At 40.2% G+C, this 18,475-nt stretch overlaps 1 protein-coding gene across 1 annotated transcript in view; it reads right to left on the minus strand.

The window, feature by feature from the left end:
- Nucleotides 1-11,704: 11,704 nt before the first annotated feature.
- TEX14 (testis expressed 14, intercellular bridge forming factor) overlaps nucleotides 11,705-18,475 on the minus strand; it is a 95,301-nt gene continuing 88,530 nt past the window's right edge. The window contains exons 30-33 of the mRNA XM_057501283.1: nucleotides 15,822-15,914; nucleotides 13,832-13,941; nucleotides 12,509-12,560; nucleotides 11,705-12,056 (exon numbers count right to left, since the gene is read on the minus strand). Coding sequence (XP_057357266.1) covers nucleotides 12,020-12,056; nucleotides 12,509-12,560; nucleotides 13,832-13,941; nucleotides 15,822-15,914 — 292 coding nt within the window. The 3' untranslated portion in view covers nucleotides 11,705-12,019. The remainder of the gene's footprint in view (nucleotides 12,057-12,508; nucleotides 12,561-13,831; nucleotides 13,942-15,821; nucleotides 15,915-18,475) is intronic.

Raw genomic sequence — 18,475 nt, forward strand, 5'->3', positions numbered from 1 at the left:
AAAATCAGCTCATTTTGAATAATTTTTTATATTCTCTTAATACTGAGGAAAGTATATTCTTTTTTTCCAGCATTCAGTTTCAGTAAAAAAGGTGATTTTAGCACAAATCTCACAAAGCACAGCACAGGATCTTGACATTTTCCTCATCATGAATAGTCTAATTCCAATCAATCCACGTCTGAGAAACAAATGTGTCCTGAGGGTGATCCCCATTTCTCTTTGCTCTCCTTACTGGCAGGGCTGTGATGAAGATAAAATGTGATGACAGATGTAAAAGCTACAGTATACTGTTTTAGTTTGAGTGAAAGGCACCCAGTGAGGTACAGGTGTGCGAGGGATGGCCACTTGATGTGGTAGCCAGTCTCTCCAACATGGCCCCCAGTGAGCCTCACCTCCTGGTATTCATGTTTTTGTGTAGTCCCATCTTATTCTGAATCAGGACTTGCCCTGTGTGACCAACAGAATATAGCATATATGACAGTTTGTGACTTCTGGAGCTACATCGTAACAGCACTGCAACTTTTGCCTTGGTCCCTTGGATTGCTCACTCTCAGGGAGCCAACTGCCATGTGCTGAGGACACTCAATGGGAGACGTCTGTGGAAAGGAACTGAGGTCCCTAGACAGAGACCAAGACCAATTTTCTAGTTATGTGAGTGAGCCAATTTGGAAATGCATCAAAATGCAGCCTCACGAGAGACCCTGAGCCTCAACTACTTGGCTGAGCCACTTCCAAATTCCTGACACACACAAACTGTTAGAGATAATAAATCATTATTGTTTTTGTTTAAGTAAAAAAGTTCTTTTTTAAATTTTTTCCACAGCAATAGATTATGCAGGACCCACTTCTCTCATGTAGACTCTCATTAACCAAGCACAGAGCCCAACATATAAACCAGAACAGCAACTTACTAATATACTTTGAGACACACAACTGTTAAGATGATTGGAAAACCAGGTCATTCTCACCCTATAGACACATTTAAGAGGCACAAAAGTTGGTGAACATGGAATTGGATCAAGAGGTTAGCTTGATGAGCCACAAGAGGGCAACATCTGCCAGAGAGCTCTAGGCATACCTAGTGCCCCCCAAACACCTACCCACAATGCATGAGTTGGACAGTCCCAGCGTCTGGCTCCTAAAGCTTCATTTTCCTACGCTTTACACTAACCATGCCTTTCTGTTAAACAGCTTTTCTTCAAATGAGTTCTAATTTTGATTAAGCTTATGGTTATTTCATTATAATGACATTCTAGTCCTGTCTCCCAGTGATTTGACTTTTAAGTATTCCTAAACCCTTTCTACTCCACAAAATAAAAACTGCCCTACAGAGAATTATAAAAAGTTGACATCACCTCAAAGGACCACTTCACTATTTTAATAAGGATCTTTCCAAATCTCTCTCTATGCATATACCACATACAGACATCTATTAGTAAATTTTCATAAATGGGATCCTATTATATGTACTAGCATACTACTACTAGCATTATTCCATAATATGTTATGGATACCTTTCTGTGTCAATAAAACTATGTCTATGACATAATTTCTATATCTTGTGGGTGTTCCATAATTTTTAGTAAGTATTGTGGTAAAATACACATGCATTAACATTTGCCATCTTAACCATTTTAAGTGTACAGTTCAGTGGTATTAAATACACTCACGTTATTGTAAAACTATCACCATAACTCTTCTCAACTTGTAAACTTACCATTTTAACCATTTTTAAATGTACAATGCATTGGTGTTAAGTATATTAACGATGTTGTGCAACCATCGCCACTAACCATTTCCAGAACTTTTTCATCATCCCGAACAAAAACTCCACGTGCTTCAAACAATAACTGCCTTTTCCCATCCCCTCAGCCAGACAACTGCCATTATACTTCCCATTATTTTGACTACTCTAACCTCATATAAGTGGAATCATTCAGTGTTTTCTTCTTGTGATTGGCTTATTTCACTCAGCATAATGTCCTCAAGGTTCATCCATGTGGTAACACATTGCAGAATCTTTCCTTTATAAGACTAAATAAGATTCCATTTTATTTACCAATTTTGCTTATCCATTCATCCACTTGATGGACACTTTGAGTTGCTTCCGCTTTTCATCTATGATGCTGCTATGAACAAATAATCTGCGTAAGTCCCTGTTTTCCATTGTCTGGCTGTTCTATTCTCCAATTATTATTATAGAACTGTCTGTTTCTTCTTCCAGTTCTGTCACTGTTCACTTCATATTTTTGATGGTCTTCACTAGATGCCTAAGTATGTCTTCTTTCTGTATTGAACGTTTTATTAATATTGTCCTTCTTTGTCTCTTGTGACCTTTTAATTTAAAGTCTACTTTGTCTGGTACTAACACAGGCACCTGTGTTCTCCTTTGGTTACTCTTCACATAGATTATTTTTTTCCATCTTTTCACTTTCAACCTGTTGGTGTTGTTGGATTACAAGTGCACCTCTAGACAGTGTATATTTGAATCATGTGCTTTTATCCATTCTGCCAATTTCTATGTTTGTTTTGGAGTTTGATTCATTTACATTTAAACTAATTACTGATACTGAGTTCTTACTTCTGTCATGCTATTTGCTTTCTGTATGCCTTATAGCTTTTCTATATTTCCAGCATTCTGTCTTGTGATTAGTTGATTTTCTGTTTCTGTAGTGAAATGTTTAAATTCCTTTCTCATTTCCTTCAATGTATATTATATAGCTATTTTCTTTGTGGTAACCATGGGAATTATGTTTAGCATTGCTAAACTTGTAACATTTTCGTTTGAATTTATACCAGCTTAACTTCAGTAGCATTAAAAAACTGCTCCTTTATAGTTCATCCTCACCTCTTTCAGCTGTTGTCACAAAATTACATGTTTATACATAGAGTCCCCCAAAACATAATTCTTTTAAATGTATTCATCTCTTAAACTATGTTAAAAAAATTTGGAGTTACATACCATTACAGTGATACTAGCTTTTATACTAGCAACTGCTGTTTTCTTTCTTTAAATGTATTTACCTCTTAAATAGTGTGGGAAGTAAAAAGTACAGTTACAAATCATTGTTATAATAATACTAGTTTTTAAAATTGCCCATGTACTTACCTTTAGTGAGAGCACTTTTTCTCCATATGGCTTTGAACTACTGTCTAGTGTCCTTTCATTGCACCTTCTAGGACTCCCTCAAGCATTTCCTGCAGGGAGACTCCAGTCGTCACAAAACTCCTTCAGTTTTTATCTGGTTTTCTCTTCATTTCTCCCTCATTTTGAAGGGCAACTTTTGCTGATACAGGATTTTTGATTGGCCAGTTTTTTCTTTTAGCACTTTGAATATATTGGCTCAGTGTTTTCTGGCCCTTTAACTTTCTGATGAGAAATCTGCTCATTTCTTATTGAGGATCCCTTGTATGTAAAAATTCACTGTTCTCTTTCAAGATTGTATTTTGGAAGTTCAATTATAATGTGTCTCAGAGAACAGACTGGTGGTTGCCATAGGGGAAAGGGGTGGGGAGAGTGGGTGAAATAATTGAAGTGGGAAAAATTAGTGAGAATGTTCAATATCTTAATATGAGTGATGGTTCCTTGAGTATATTTTACACATGTCAAAATTCATCTAGCTGTACATTAAGATTTGTGCATTTTATTGCACGTGCCTCTTTGTATACATATATTTTATATCCAATATTTTAAAAATAATTATAATGTATCTTGGTGTGGGTCTCTTTGAAGTCATCCAACTTGGAGTTTGAGTTTCCTGAATGTTTATATCCATGCATTTCATCAAATTTGGTAGGTTTTCAGCCATTATTTCTTCAAATATTCTCTTTCCCCCGTTCTCTCTTCTTCTAGGATTCCCAGGCTGCTATGTTGAGTCCCTTGATAGTACACCATAGGTCCTTTAGGCTATGTTCACTTTTCTTTAATCTTTTCTCTTTCTGTTCCTCAGGCCTGGTAATTTCCATTGTCCTATGTTCAAGTTTGCTTATTCTTTCTACTCATTGCTCAAATCTGCTTCTGAATCCCTCTAGAGAATTTTTCATTTCAGTTATTGTTCTTTTTGGTTCCAGAATTTCTGTTTAGATTTACTGTATTTTTATTGATATTTCAATTTTGTTCACACATTTTCTTGATGCTCCACATCTTCGGTTAATTCTCTGAACATCTTCTAAAATTATTTTAACATCTTTGTCTAGTACATATGTCATCAGGTATTTTTCAGGGACTGTTTCTTGATTTATTTTTTGCTATGAATGGGCTATACTTTTGTGTGTGTGTGTGTGTGTGTGTGTGTGTGTGTGTGTGTGTGTGTGTGTGTGTGTGTGTGCGCATGCGCACACACTCGCCTTATTTTTATTGTTGAACCTGAGAAACGCTGCTGTAACTCTGGAAATCAGATTCTCCTTCTTTGCTGCTGTTTTTGCTTTAAATTGTAGGCTGGCTCTGTGCAGATCAGCCTGAGATATAAACTTAAGGTCACCTCTGATCTTTTCTAAGCTTTCCCTGGGCAGGCACAGTCACTTTCTATTTTTCCCCATATATGCAATTGTTTTTCAAAGCCCTAGCCTTTAACAACTAGCTCCCAAAAGAGGAAAAAGTGGAAAATGAAGTGAGGGAATGAGGTGCTGGCTTTTAGAATCCCATGGAAGTCATTTCAGCTGGAGGTGGAGGGGCTTGCAGCAGTGGGGGAGGTACAATAACAAAAGCAGTTGCCCTGTCTGCAGCTCTGTGATCTGAAGCAGCAATCAATTCCCAGAACACAGATCCCTGGTATTTGGAGGGCAGGGTCCTTTCGCCCATCCTGCCTCTCACAAGCTGTGTCGAGGTGCTCTAGGAACACATGCACAGCTACCTGCCACATGGCTGGGGTGGGGGATGAGCAGCAGCTTAGAGCTGAAATTGACCAAAATGAACCATCCCAACTCTTTCCCTGGGAGTTGCAGCTTTAACAGACTCCAGAGTCCCAATAAGACACATTCTGCCAGTGTATTGCTGACTAGAGTGGGAACAGATTCTTCGTACTTCCTACTCCACCATCTTCCCAGAATCCTCCCTGTTCCATAATTTTAAAAACCTGTCCTTTTTTTGCTGGGCATATTGGTTGTTTCCTACTATATTATATATATATATATATATATATATATATTATATAGGTTGTGTGTGTGTGTGTGTGTATATATATATATATAAAATGTAACATTCCTTATTTAAATATCTCTGTGTACAGTGTACAGTTCAGTTTTCTCTTTAGGACAGTGGTCCTTAGTCCTGGCTGCACATTAGAATCACTTGGAGAATCTTTAAAAGCCCATGCTGTACCCCATACTAAATAAACTGGATAATTTGGGGGTAGGGCCTGAGCATCAGTGTTTTTTTTTAATTCCTCAGACGGTTCTAAGGTGCAGACAGAGTTGAAAACCACTGCATGAGAACAGTGACGTTTTCTGAAGCCTCTGCTCAGAGTGTGGTATATGAACCAGCATCATCAGCCAACACTGGAGGACATGCAGAAGCTTGGCTCCCAACCCAGACCTACTAAAGCAGAATCTGTGTTTTAACAAGACATCTAGTGATTCCTATGCACAATGAAATTTGTGAAGAATTGGTCTAAATAGAATGTCTGGGTCAAAAAATACGAACACTTAAAATACATACCAAGAAATATCCCTCCAGAAAAGTGACACCAGTTTCTACCTTTAAACACTGAATGAATGTTTCCCCACATTCTCACCAACCTTGAATGTTATCAATGTTTTCCTCTTTGTGGTCAGTTATGTGAAAAACAATACCCTGTTTTAATTTACATTTCTTTGATTACTAGCAAAATGGAACATCTTTTAATATAAGACAAATTGGCCATGTGTATTGCTTCATTTGTGAATTGTTCTTTGACCATATTTCTATTGAGGCATTATGTCTTTTTCTAACTAGTTATTAGAATGCTGTGTATTAGGGATATAAATCTTGTGTTTATCCAGTATACTGCAATTATTTCCAACCAGTTTGTTGACTTTACCCTTGTTCAGGGGTTTGTAAAGTCTTACATTTTTTTGTACTGAAGTCCATCAATCTCTTCTCACTTTGAGGTCATGGCTTAGAAAAAAGCTTTTCCACTCCAAGATTATTAAAGAGTCACCTGTATTTTCTTAACTTTTATGTACTTAAAAAAATCATATTTAAATCTTTAATTCAACAGACATTTATTTTTTGCTACAAGGACTTAGCTTTTTATTTTTCCAAACGGCTGGCTGGTCAGTTATCCCACCATTTGTTAAATAATCCAGTTTGACAATATGTTATCTCATATTTCCAAACTTTATACCTTGGTATATTTTTAGGCTATTATGTTCTGTAAATCTTTCCATTCCTGTGCCAATACCATCCTCTGTTAATTACTGCAGACTTTACACTGTTTTGTAAGTCTCTCCTCTTTACGTTTTCAGTATTGTTCCAAATGTCTGTTAAGCCACACATTTACAGAAAGTCCTCTAATTTTACTCCACTTACAACTTATAATATTCAGTATATGAGATAAAAGAATGGATTTTACTTATTAATTCGCCAAGGACCAATTTATTTCTCAGCTTTTGGGAGGCACCTCACTATAACCAGCTTCTAATAGCAACATATACATCACTATAAGTATGCAGAAAGGGGCCAAAAGTAATATATTTGGAAAAAAGCAACTGAAATTGAATTTGGAAATTTCTAAGAATCCAGTTTCCCAAGGGGGCCCCAGTAATTTCATTGAACAGTGAGCCAACACTTACTAGTCACTTACTATGTGTCTGGAACTCTATATATTCTCTGTTTCTCCATATTAAGGAAAAGTAAAGAACTCCATAAGCCCCCAAAACTCAGCACCCAACCCAAAGAAAAGATGTGGGACTGGGGACCAGGTTCATAAAGGCTACATCACCATCAGTCTTAACCTGAAGTTGGCTCTTGGTTCACTTCCACAATCCTTATACTTTGCTCAGGGCTCTCGTGAACCAGGCTCAGTGAAAGGTACTGTGTTTTACTCTAAGTGTACAAACATGTTTCTCTAGTATAATCCTGGGCAGGTCATGGAACTCTGCCTGGGCCAGTTTCCTCTTTGGTGAGCAGGGATAATAATCCAACTTATAGTGTTGTTGGAGAATTAAAAATAATCGATCAGTTAAACATTTGCTGAACACCTAGTATGTACAGGTTCTCTGTCAGTAGCATAAGATACCTCAGTGAGCAATCCAGACATGACCCCTGGCCTTGTGGTGTTTACAACTGTATGGGGATGCATGGGGATGGAGCAGTCTACTGGTTTGTAAGTGAGCTACATATGTGCTATGAAATAAAGACATGACCTATGTGTGGGGCCAGGAGAGCAGGTCGATACTATAGGAGAACCTTAGAGAAGGCCCTAACCTAGTCTGAGGTTCAGGGACTTCCAGAAGACTCCCTGAGGAAATTAACTGTAAGTTGTAAACTGAATGATGAGGCACTTAAGTGAAGAGAAACAGCATTCTGGGCAGGGAGAACACAGATTGTACATGATGGAGCTGGAGAACTGAGAAAAGTCCAGAATTTTGGAGAAGAATTGAGGTAGAGCAGCAACATGGGACAAGCACAATTAATTTTTCCTGCCTATGATGAAAAATGCTGAGATATATACAGGAAGGACGGGAGGGACTCCATCTTAAGGCTAAGATTCCATTATAAAAACCAGGGAGTTAGGAGGTAAGATTCCTATGGTATTTAGCCAGCAACCGAACCTATCTTAAGGCAGGGCAAGCAGTCCTAAATGGTGTGTCCCCACTGCTTGAGAATAACCACCATCTTGGAGAAGAACAGGATCAAAAAATTCCTCATGTTAAGTTTATCTTACAGAATATTTAGCAGACTATGGACGATGACATAATGTCTCTCACTGGAGACAGACATCATGAGACCACATTTTGAGCCTATGCCCCCTGGCCCTTTGTCCCATTCTTTAAATCCTTAGAAGACAGAACCCCAAGTCTTTAAGCATGCCTCATCTCTGAGGTTGCCTACACTTCCCTTTCTTGAGGTATGTACTATGCCTTAAATAAAAGCTTGTTGTTGCTCAACGTACTGCATTTTATCTCTGTGCTCTTCCAAGCCACTTGGGAGGTTAATAAGAGACCTCTTTCCCCACTGATAAGCCTCTTTGTTACTTCACTATTTCATTCAATTTTCTAGATTTAAGCACAAGTCTTCACTCTCTCTGTCCTAGTAGGGAGGGGCTACTGAGATTTCTGATTTGGGCTTGCAAGTTCCCATCTGGGTGACCCGGACAGGACTGCAGCTGTACCATCATGCTTTTCAGTAGCCTGCCTGAAAATCTCCTTTCTTTGCCTTTGGGAAGTTCTCAGAACATAATCTATCTCCATCCAGTACTCCGCAGCTCCCCCAAATCCTGGGCTTAGTTCCCATGCCATGCAGATTCAAGCAGACAGTGGACGCCAGGTGACCCTGGCTTCGGGAGTTGGGAAGGGATCAACCCTATGCCAAGCATGAGTTCAATGAACTTTCCTTTTCTCCCTCTGTTCTTCCTTGCTCTCTACAGCTTGCACAGCCACGGCCACCCACTACTACTCTCGCTTTAATGAACCCCTTTCTTACCTACACTCTTCTGACCTGCTTGAGAATTCTTTCTCAATCAGATTCAAGAATCCTCCCTCTGTCCAGGTTGAGGTTTCACCTAGTATGCAGGGAGAGACCTCCACGGACACAGCTGCCCAACAATAGTAAGCAGAGATCTCATCAAGTAAATGGAATGATGTTTCCATGTTAAAAAGATCACCGTGGAGAAAAAACTTAGAGAGGAGCAAGAATACCAAAGAAATCTTTTAAAAAGCCAGTCGGTTTTACCCTACTCTCTGCCCCCTTGCTTAGCACTCTCCATTGGATTCCCACTTTTCACCCTGGTCTATAATGCCGCTGGCTCAACCTCCAGCCTCACTGCACCTTCTGCCAGCTTCCCACAACTTACTTTGTTCAACCACACTAGCTTGGGGTTTCCTGTGGGGCCTTTGTACTGGCTTTTCCCCTGCTGGGATGCTCATCCTCAGTCACAAGACTGGCTCCTTCTCTTTATTCCAATCTGAAGTTCAAAGGTCATTTTTTCAGAGCAGCTTTCCTTTGAGTATCTTTTCTAATGTTAAGTGACCCCACCCCCACCTCCAGCACCCTACTCCCAGCAATCATTATCACTTTACCCTACTTTTTTCACAGCATTTGGCACTACTAAAATCATATGTTTGTTCATTTAATGACTATAGACTCAAGGAAGCAGGAATTCTGCTTTGTTCAGTTTCTCCAAGGCTTAGAGTGCTGCCTGGCACACAGGAGTCATTCAAAAAAGATTTACTGGATGAGGCACTGGATGCTGGAGGCCACTTGAGAGGCTACTGCAATGGCCCAAGTAGAGTTACGAGTGGTTCTGATGAGGACAGCTGCAGTAGAGAGAGACAGAAGTGGGTATACGGACATGTATTTTGGAGATGAAAACAAGTAAGTCTTAATGACTGATATAGTGTAAAGAGTGAAGGAATGAGAGGGGTCAAGAAAGGACGGCTCCTGGGTTTCCAGTCTGAGTATACAGTAACATCATTAACTGGCAGGAGAATGGTGGAGAGGGAGGTTTTTGTTAAGACCATGAGTTTATTTTTTGGCATATCAGTAAGATACCTGAAAGAAAACAAAGTGGAGACATCAAATATATGGGTAGACAAAGGAGCACAGAGGAGGTCTGTTCTTAGACTCCCGGTACAAATCTGGAAGTGGTCAGCATATACAGGCTGACCAAAGCAACGGGCACGGACAAAGTCTCTTAGGAGGAAAGCCCCAAAGAAGGCTAAGGTGGAGAAACCAGAGAGAAAGAAAACCAGATTATAACATCAGAGAGCCAAGAGAATAGGCTGAGAGGGCAAATGGACAATGAGGCCAGAAAAGTTAATCCCAGGGGGGATTTAGGAGTATGTTAATCACAGGTGACCTAAGGATTGCTAGAGAGTGGAAGGAATGGGATTCAGATTATCCTGGGCTGTGGAGTGAGTGGGAGGTAAGGCACTAAAGATAGCAATGTAGACAACTCTTTGAGGAACTCCAACTGCAGTGGGAGGAAAGAGATGGGGCAGTGGCTGGAAAAGGAGGTGGGATCCAGGAAATACTTCTGAAAGATGGGAAGAATCCAAGTGTGTTGTTAAGTGATGACAAGAAGCGATTAAGAAGGGGTTGAAGCATTGAAGAGAGAGATGATAACCTGAGCAGGATAACCGAGGAAGATGAGATGGGCCCTGGACAGGAAGAGTGATTCCCTTTCAGTGTAACAGGAAGTAGAAAGAATAGGTACAGAACAGGTCCATCTTTAGTTTAGGATAGAATGTGTACCTGTAACTGTTCGAGAGAGACAGATGTGGTCATGTTAGCAGTTTTGGTGGTTGGAAGCTGAGTTAGTTCCTACATCTGATGGCTTCTATTTTCTCTGTAAAGTTGGAGGTAAAGTCATCTCTCAAATGTTGATGGGAAGTAAAGGACGGAAGTTTGAAATAATAGCTGCTCAGAGTGGGAGAAGCAGCATACTCTATACAGTGGGGCTGCCAGGTTTAGGGAAAGGATTCATGTATATAAAGTACCTGGCACATAACAGCTGCTCTATAACCAATAAACAATATCTACCAACATGATTATTGTTAACATTGGTCAATATCATATAGTCACTGGACAACTAGAAGAGTCTGCTCTGCCAGCCGTGCAGACAAAATATTACAAACCACATCAGTGGGAGTTTGTGCAGCCTTTATGAATACTAGCAATGCTATAATATAACAACTCACCATTTCTCATGATGTGTGTATTAGCCCTTATATATATTTTTATGTATGTTGGTTTTGTCTCCCTAATTAGTTTTTGGAGAGGAAGAACTGTGTGTTATAAGTCTCTGTATCCCTCAAAGATTCTTATACATAGTATTACCTGTAATTGGTTTTGGTTTCCCTCTGGTTACAATGACAAGCAACTGTTTTCCTTTCTTTAAAATGAATGGTCAGATTTGTACTTTCCTGTTTTATTTGTGCAGGGTAAAACTCTGGGGAGCTAAGAACTACATGAATATGACCATCCACAACAGGAACTGTTCTGTTTTCATGAACAAAAACTCTACTACTTACTTACCAAGACAGAATAAAATGTTAGCTGACTAGCACCACACAACAGCACAATAGCTTCCAAAAGGTTTGTATTCGTATGTGAAGGCTCCAAACGGGAGGCAGATGAAGGTGTATCAATCCTCTAAAAACCAGGCTAGACTCACATGTATACATCTGGCCAGTAGTCACAAGAGGCTAAATTAGAAAAAATTCCTCTAAGACCCTAATGATGTGAGGTATAGAGTCTGAAATATACAGAGATGACTTTTGTTCACCTTAAAGAGTCCAAAATATCTTGGGCTTTTAGTCCTACTTGAACTTTCACTGTGTAAGTCAATTCTAGCTGGAATGGGAATATGTCAATCCCAGCCCAGAGGAGATTTATAAAACATGGACAACTGGTGCCAATAAATCATGGAGATTTATAAAACAAAAGCATAGTTGCTTAGTTGTCAAACTTCATAACAGAAATTGAAGCCTCTTTGAGTGGTTGTTCCTCTCCTAGTAACTAAAACACAGAAATGTACCTCACACAACTGGAACCTAATTAGTGTTAAAAGTAAACATTTTATTTTGTAACAGGAGTTAAAGGTTTTCAACAAAACTAAAAGCCATTTTGGGAACAAATGAGAAATTTTTACAATCGAACCTACTTTTCACTTTTCAGAAATCTGATTGAAAACAAGAGGCTACATGTGCTGCAAACAGACAGGGCCAAATTGTTCAGTCTATTGTAGCAGCTGAACAAAGCTTGAGGTATAGACTCACTGCCCTGATGGTGACTGACGCGGACGAGGGGAGGAGGGAGCTCACAAGCTGGATGTTCAAACTCAGGGAGGGCAGAAGTCCATTCACGACCCAATTCCAGTCAGTCTGACAAGTCACTCTGATCCAGTACGATTATCCTGCACGTTTAAAAAAAAGAAAAACAGAAAAGGGAGTTTTGAGTTGGTGTATATGTTTTTAAAGATACAAACAACAACCTCTTTCCACTCAACTGAATTCAAGGGAAAGGGATTTTGATCTTTTTATAGTCAAGGGACATTATGATCAACTAGTGTATCATAGAAATGCAAACATGACTGCAAAGAAATTGGCAGCAGCATCTTCATACCCCTCTAAAACGGTTCTTGTGCTGACTCTACCAATTACTTAATCAAAGTTGGCATTAATTTTACCTCATATTTTAATTATCTATAAACATTAACAATATTAACTCTAACATATAAACATTGACCAACTCTGAATTCAAGTCTTTGTCATTAATGTTTATTTAGATGCTGGTAAATGGTTAAAGTCTGCTCATATTGTCTATTAACAGTGAACGCTGACCTACAAACATATGATATCTCATTACCTGGATGGTTCCGACCAACCCAGTCGCTTCCAAGAACAGGGTTTTAGTTCCTCTTGATGAAACATAGGAGGAAGAAAAAGCAACCTGATTACTTCCTAGGTCAAAGGGTACCAGTGTTCAGAAGTCACACTGGTGCTCTCTAGTTTAGGGCAGACTGTTTTACCTGTAGCAATTATTTTCTTCTACAGATTTTTTTCTAAACACACAGTTAGTGGGCTTCCCCTCCTAACATTCTGCAGCTTCCTGTCATTGCAATGGACACTAATGATGCTAATTCACAAAGTCCCTGCATTATGTTCTCAGTGAATTCAATACTAGATAAATGCTTACACATTCTGAGCCCTGAGCCAGTCGCGGTCCTGGAGGAAACAGAATGTACCACTGGGCCCTTTAATGAGGTGACTTCTTACAGACATGTAGTCAGAGTGAATGGAGCAATCAAGGGATGGCAAGGCACCCAGGGACTAGTAGAAATGGGAAGCCACTATCACTTCTAAACCTGAAGAAACTTGGCAGCAGAGTGAGGCAGGACAGTTACTGGAACCCAGTGACAGCTGGAACTGGGAAGGACGGGCTGCCTTACAGAAATTGTTCTTGGGAAGGACACAGTTCTATGTAGAAACGAGCTACCACAGTAGGCAAGCAGGAGAAGAAATACCCCAACTGCTCTCCCGCTCTCTTCTCACTGGTCAATGGGAAGTCAGCTGACCAGGAAGCCTGGGGCATACAGTGTACAAGGGTCAGCATTCTGGGGCACAAAGCAGGGCAGAGAAAGGAGGAGAATGAGAATGCACTGGGAAAGGGTTGAAGAGGATACCAGATGATTTGGAAGTGTTAATGTCTCTATATCTCTAACTTCCTGAGTGCAGTAACTTAAAATATAGGAAGGCATCAGTTGTGAATGGTGCTTAATGCTCTATTAAAATAGTTCTGAAGCTAAAGTTAATTTATACCTTTCACATTACTTTGTAGACCCTAAATTCCACAATTCATGGTTTCATACTGGGCCCTGCAGCCTCTGGGTGAGCTAAATTTAGAACTCTTTTGAGGACACTAGACAATTAGAAGCAAAACATCTTTCCAGACAACCTGCACAATAAAGGGCGGTGAGACTGGCTGAGAGCTTGCTTTAAAAATACAAATAGATATTATTACTGTTTTATGGTGAAGATATGATTGGCAATCAACAGAAAATCTGGGCTGAACTACAGGGGGAAAATGTGTAGGAGGATTATGTATAGCCTCTGGAAAACACTTCTAAATAACTTTGATGCTCATCAAAGCCCAGGGACTCCAGGTTACATTATAAACATTCATTTATACCTTCTTCAGAAGTTCCTAAAAAAATGTCTAATTTCCTTCTCTCTGGCTTGATGCCTTCTTCCCCTTTTCTCTTCTTTTCACCAACTTCTTGATCTTTGGTAAGTGTCTCCCTTAAATGACAATGATATTGAGCATCAAACCACATGCACAATAGCCAGAGAAACAGGACTGCACTCCAGAGGAAACAACCTAAGAGTTCGCACTCATGGAGTGTTCCCCGTGAGCCAGGCATCAATTCAAGTGCCATAATGTTTATCAACTCATTTAATTCTAATCACGACTATATCAGGTAGTTATTGCTACCAGCCCCATAAACTGATGAGGAGACTGAGGCAGGGAGAAGTTAAACTGCATTCCTACTAAGTCCTAGAGCTGGGATCCCACCCAGGCAGTCTGTCTCAGACTCTGCTCTCAACCACTGGACTAGACTGTCCCAAAGAAAACAAGCAATACACTTACACTTAATTGGTATCCTTTTCACAGCCACCATGTATTACCTCATCTTCATTTCCTGAAATTCTCTCTCTGAAGTGAAACATCCTAATTGAAGTATCTAATGATTTAAGACTGTATTTGTCAAGCTAATAAGGAGAACCATCTCTCCACTCAACTATAAGCTCTTTAAGAGAAGACACGTCCTATCCCTGTGCACCTCCAACCCCTAGCAGACTTGGCTCACTGTCAGTGCTCAGTAGATGCTGGCTGAACCAAATTGGCACTCTAGGGAATTTTCTTCTCTTTTTATTCGGTAAATATTCAAAAAAAATCTAGGTAAAATGACAAAATAAAGCTGGCTAGGGCAAAAAGGACTTCTTCCCTCCTAGCCTCTTACCACTAACAGAATCATAAGTTCTAGAGTTGGAGGAGGTCTTCAGGTTATCTCCTACCTCTGTCCAAATGCCTCAAACAGGAGTCATTCAGCCTGTGCTTGAGTGGGAAGAAGATGCCAATAAAGTATGAATAAAGGCAGGTGTTTTCTCTATCAGAAAGCTATGGCTCTTAGAAAGTTTGTGCTTTCCTGAAAAAAAATCTCTTACTCTGCAGTTCTAGCCACTAGCTCTGTCCTCTGGTACAGAGTCAGCTGACTCTCTTCACTTCACAATATTTCAGATATTTGAGGGTAGCTATCAAATTCTCTGCCCCATCTGCCCTTCTCAGGCTGAGCCTCCCCAGCTCCTTCAGCTGTTCTCACATGACATGGTTTCTAGAACTCTGACTGTTCTGTGGCCACTGTCTTTGAATCTCCCTTTTAAAACATCATGCCCAGAAAGCAGCCCTTTCTGGCTAGGAGTCTAGCCAGCATGAGACATCACCTTGTTCTGGACATTTCACTTCTGTCTGTTTGGCATTAATGCATTGACTTTGTCAGCCACTGCATCACACTGAGGCCTCATGGAGTTGCTGAACATACCTTTTTCAAGAAAATTTCTTGAATTCTTACCATGTCTCAAAATGCGTGCTAGATGTTATGCTGAGAAAAACAAGACATGCTTCCTGCCTTCAATGAATTATAGTGAGTCACAGCTTCCAGTCCAAACTTCTCCTGCATTCTATACTTTTGGATCTGAATGCTCACCTTCATCTTTTAGAAAAATCTAACAATTTCACCTGTCAAGACTATTCTGAATGTACAGTCTATCACCCATTACATAAGCATTCATTCTTAGATTTGTGTTATCTAAACATTTGATAAGCATGCCTTTTCTGATTTAATTCAAATGACTGGTGAAAATGCTAAAGGTGATAGGGCGAAGACACAGCATCTTAAAGGGCTCTCGCTGTACTGATACCAATCTGCTAATGGATATTTAAAGCACTGAGGGTGGCTGCAGGAAGAAGAGCAGACAGGAGTCAGGGCTGGCTAATCTACAGCAATGTGATCCCAACACCAGACACTTTTCTCCAAGGAGTCTAGGTATTTCTTAAAAACTAAAATCTAGTCTCCTTTCCCGAAAAAGAAGAAAACGAGCCTCTGATGGTGAACAATAACCTTGCAGAGCTCCTAGGAAGATCCTGTAGCCTCATGCTGTCGTCAGGTGGCTGCAGCCATCGTTCCAGGTCCTCGTCGAGGGTAGAGTGAGCTCTGTCCAGGGCAAGTGAAGAGAATTGAGAGAACAGTCACTTCCCCTCTCCCTTGACAACGAGGCACAGTGCTTTAGAGAGGGAAAGGACCTTCCAGTTTGTGCTTTCACTATTAACGTGGGAAAACAAAAGCTCGGTAAGGGTGTATCAGGAGTTGCAGAGGTCACTTAGATATGATTTAAATCATGACAAAACCCGCCTTCAGCCCCTGACAAGAAGTCTCAGCACCCGATGAGAGCACCACCTTCCAAACTGCAGTGCTCTCTATCTCAATTCTAGGTCATTAAGTCCATTTCTATCACTAGAACTGCACACTCATTCCTACAACTTTTTTGGATGAAGAACTGCCTGTGAGGTCAAAGGATGCAGAGAGTGTATGTATTTTCAGAAAGCCTAAAAAATCCCACCCATCTGAAAAGATATTCTATCTTTTGGCCTGGTGCCAAGGACTGAGCTGACTGAGCATCTGCGGGCATCTCTCTGTATCTAGCAGAGAGGAGACAACAGTAACAGTAGTTAACTTTTGATCATGTGCAAAGCATTTTATGTTTATATAACCAAATGTAACCTGGCCTTCATGAGCTATTCTCCTTTTACCTTGAATAACGGTGTAGATTTTTACTGATGGTTTTTTGGGGAAATGGAAGGAGTGAAGTTACATCACACACTAAAGACATAAGATTTCTAAAACTTAAAAAAAATCTATCTTCCTCTCCTTTGCCTCTTTATCTTCTGTTTCTCCCCACACCCTTGCAGGTCCCAGGGCTCTAGTCTCCTCCTCCACTGCCCAGACCTTCCCTTCTGCATTACTCTTTTCCTTCCTTAGAGAAAATAATTCAGCCCTTGAAGAGTGTGACAGGAACTGGAGTCACTACCCAAAAGTTCTTTGTTACACTCTTTTCTCTTGCCTTCCTCTTCTATAGCAGCTAAAAAGCTAAAAACTCAATTTCCAGTCTCCCTTGTGACCAAGGGTGGTCATGTATCACATTTGGCCAATGAGATGTTAAGTGGGCATTTGCTGGGAAGGGCTTCTGGGAAAATTTTTGCTTTCCAGATAAAAAGGGGCAGAGTGAGCTAAAATATTCCTTTAGTTCACCCTCTTATCTCTGCTTGGTGTGTGGACAACAGTCATCTTGCAACCCAGAGGTGACAAGTCTAAAAATAAAGGCTGACATGCTATGGGTGGCAAAGCAGGAAGATCAAAAGAGCCTAAATGGCATCGCTGAGCTGCCCCACCTGCCAACCCGTGGGCCTCTTCTGAGACACAAACTCATTTAAGCATCATGGTGGGCTTTTCTATCATTTGCAGCTGGAAGAATTCTGTGGGGCTCCCCTAAGGATCCACAGGACCAGGATTATGATGAGGTAAGTGGTGCAAGGGCAGATCCAGATCCTGTCTTACTTAAAAATTCAGACGTTTTTTGGAAAAAAAATTTTTTTGATTTAGGGGTTTTTTGCATTATTTTTTATTTTTTAAAATATTGCATTAACATAGCACTTTTCTTAACTCCTGCATATTTTGGAGCCTCCTTTAATTTTGTGCCCAAGGAGTATGTCTCCCTTGTCTCAAAAGAGTCCTGGCCCTGAATGACAGCTAGGCAGGCAAAAGAAGGCAGGAGACAAAGGAGGTGAGCTCAAGCGGTTTACCTTTCAACACAGGTCAAAGGAAAGCTCCAAATCAGGAACGGGACAGGGTTTCTTAAGGCAACCTTGTGTTTTTAGCTGGAATTGTCGGGATGACTGCCCCCATTTTCTCTTACTGACTTGGCTAGGAAGATCTAAAAATTCTCTCCCAAAGCTTTTAACTAAAATGTTCTGAAAGAAGACAAAACCTCACAAAATGAAGTAAAAGCAAACAAAAACAAAAAACAACTTGACAAGAAAGAAAACAAATAATCCTATTAAAAAGGAGCAAAGAACTTAAAAAGATATTTCTCCAAAGAAGATATACAAATAGCCATCGAGCACACAGAAAGATGCACAACATCACTCATCATCAGGGAAATGCAAATCAAAACCACAACAAGATATCACCTCACACCTGTTAGGATGGCTACTATCAAAAAAAGAAAAGAAAGAAGAAAGGGAAGAAAAGGAAGAAAGGAAGAAAAGGGAGGGAGGAGGGAAGGAAGGAAGGGAGGGAAGAAGGAAGGAAGGGAGGCCCCAGAAAGTAACAGAAGTATTGGGAAGGACGTGGAGAAAGTGGAGCCTTTCTGTACTGTTGGTGGGAATGTAAAATGCTGTGTGGAAAACAGTATGGTATTTCCTCAAAAAATTAAGAATAGATTTACCATATGATCCAGCAATACCATTTCAGGGAATATATCCAAAAGAACTGAAAGCAGGGTGTCTTGAAGAGAGATGTGTACACCCATGTTGATAGCGGCACTATTCACAATAGCCAAAAGGTAGGAAGCAGCCCAGTGTCACCAACAGATGAATAAACAAAATGTGATGCTTGAGCGTCCTCATGCATGTGCATATGCGCGCATGCACACAAACACACACACACACAATGGAATACAGCCTTAAAAAGGAAGGAAATTCTGACGCATGCTACAT

The sequence above is a fragment of the Manis pentadactyla genome, chromosome 4, assembly GCF_030020395.1.
Source record: "Manis pentadactyla isolate mManPen7 chromosome 4, mManPen7.hap1, whole genome shotgun sequence".
Classification (NCBI taxonomy): domain Eukaryota; kingdom Metazoa; phylum Chordata; class Mammalia; order Pholidota; family Manidae; genus Manis; species Manis pentadactyla.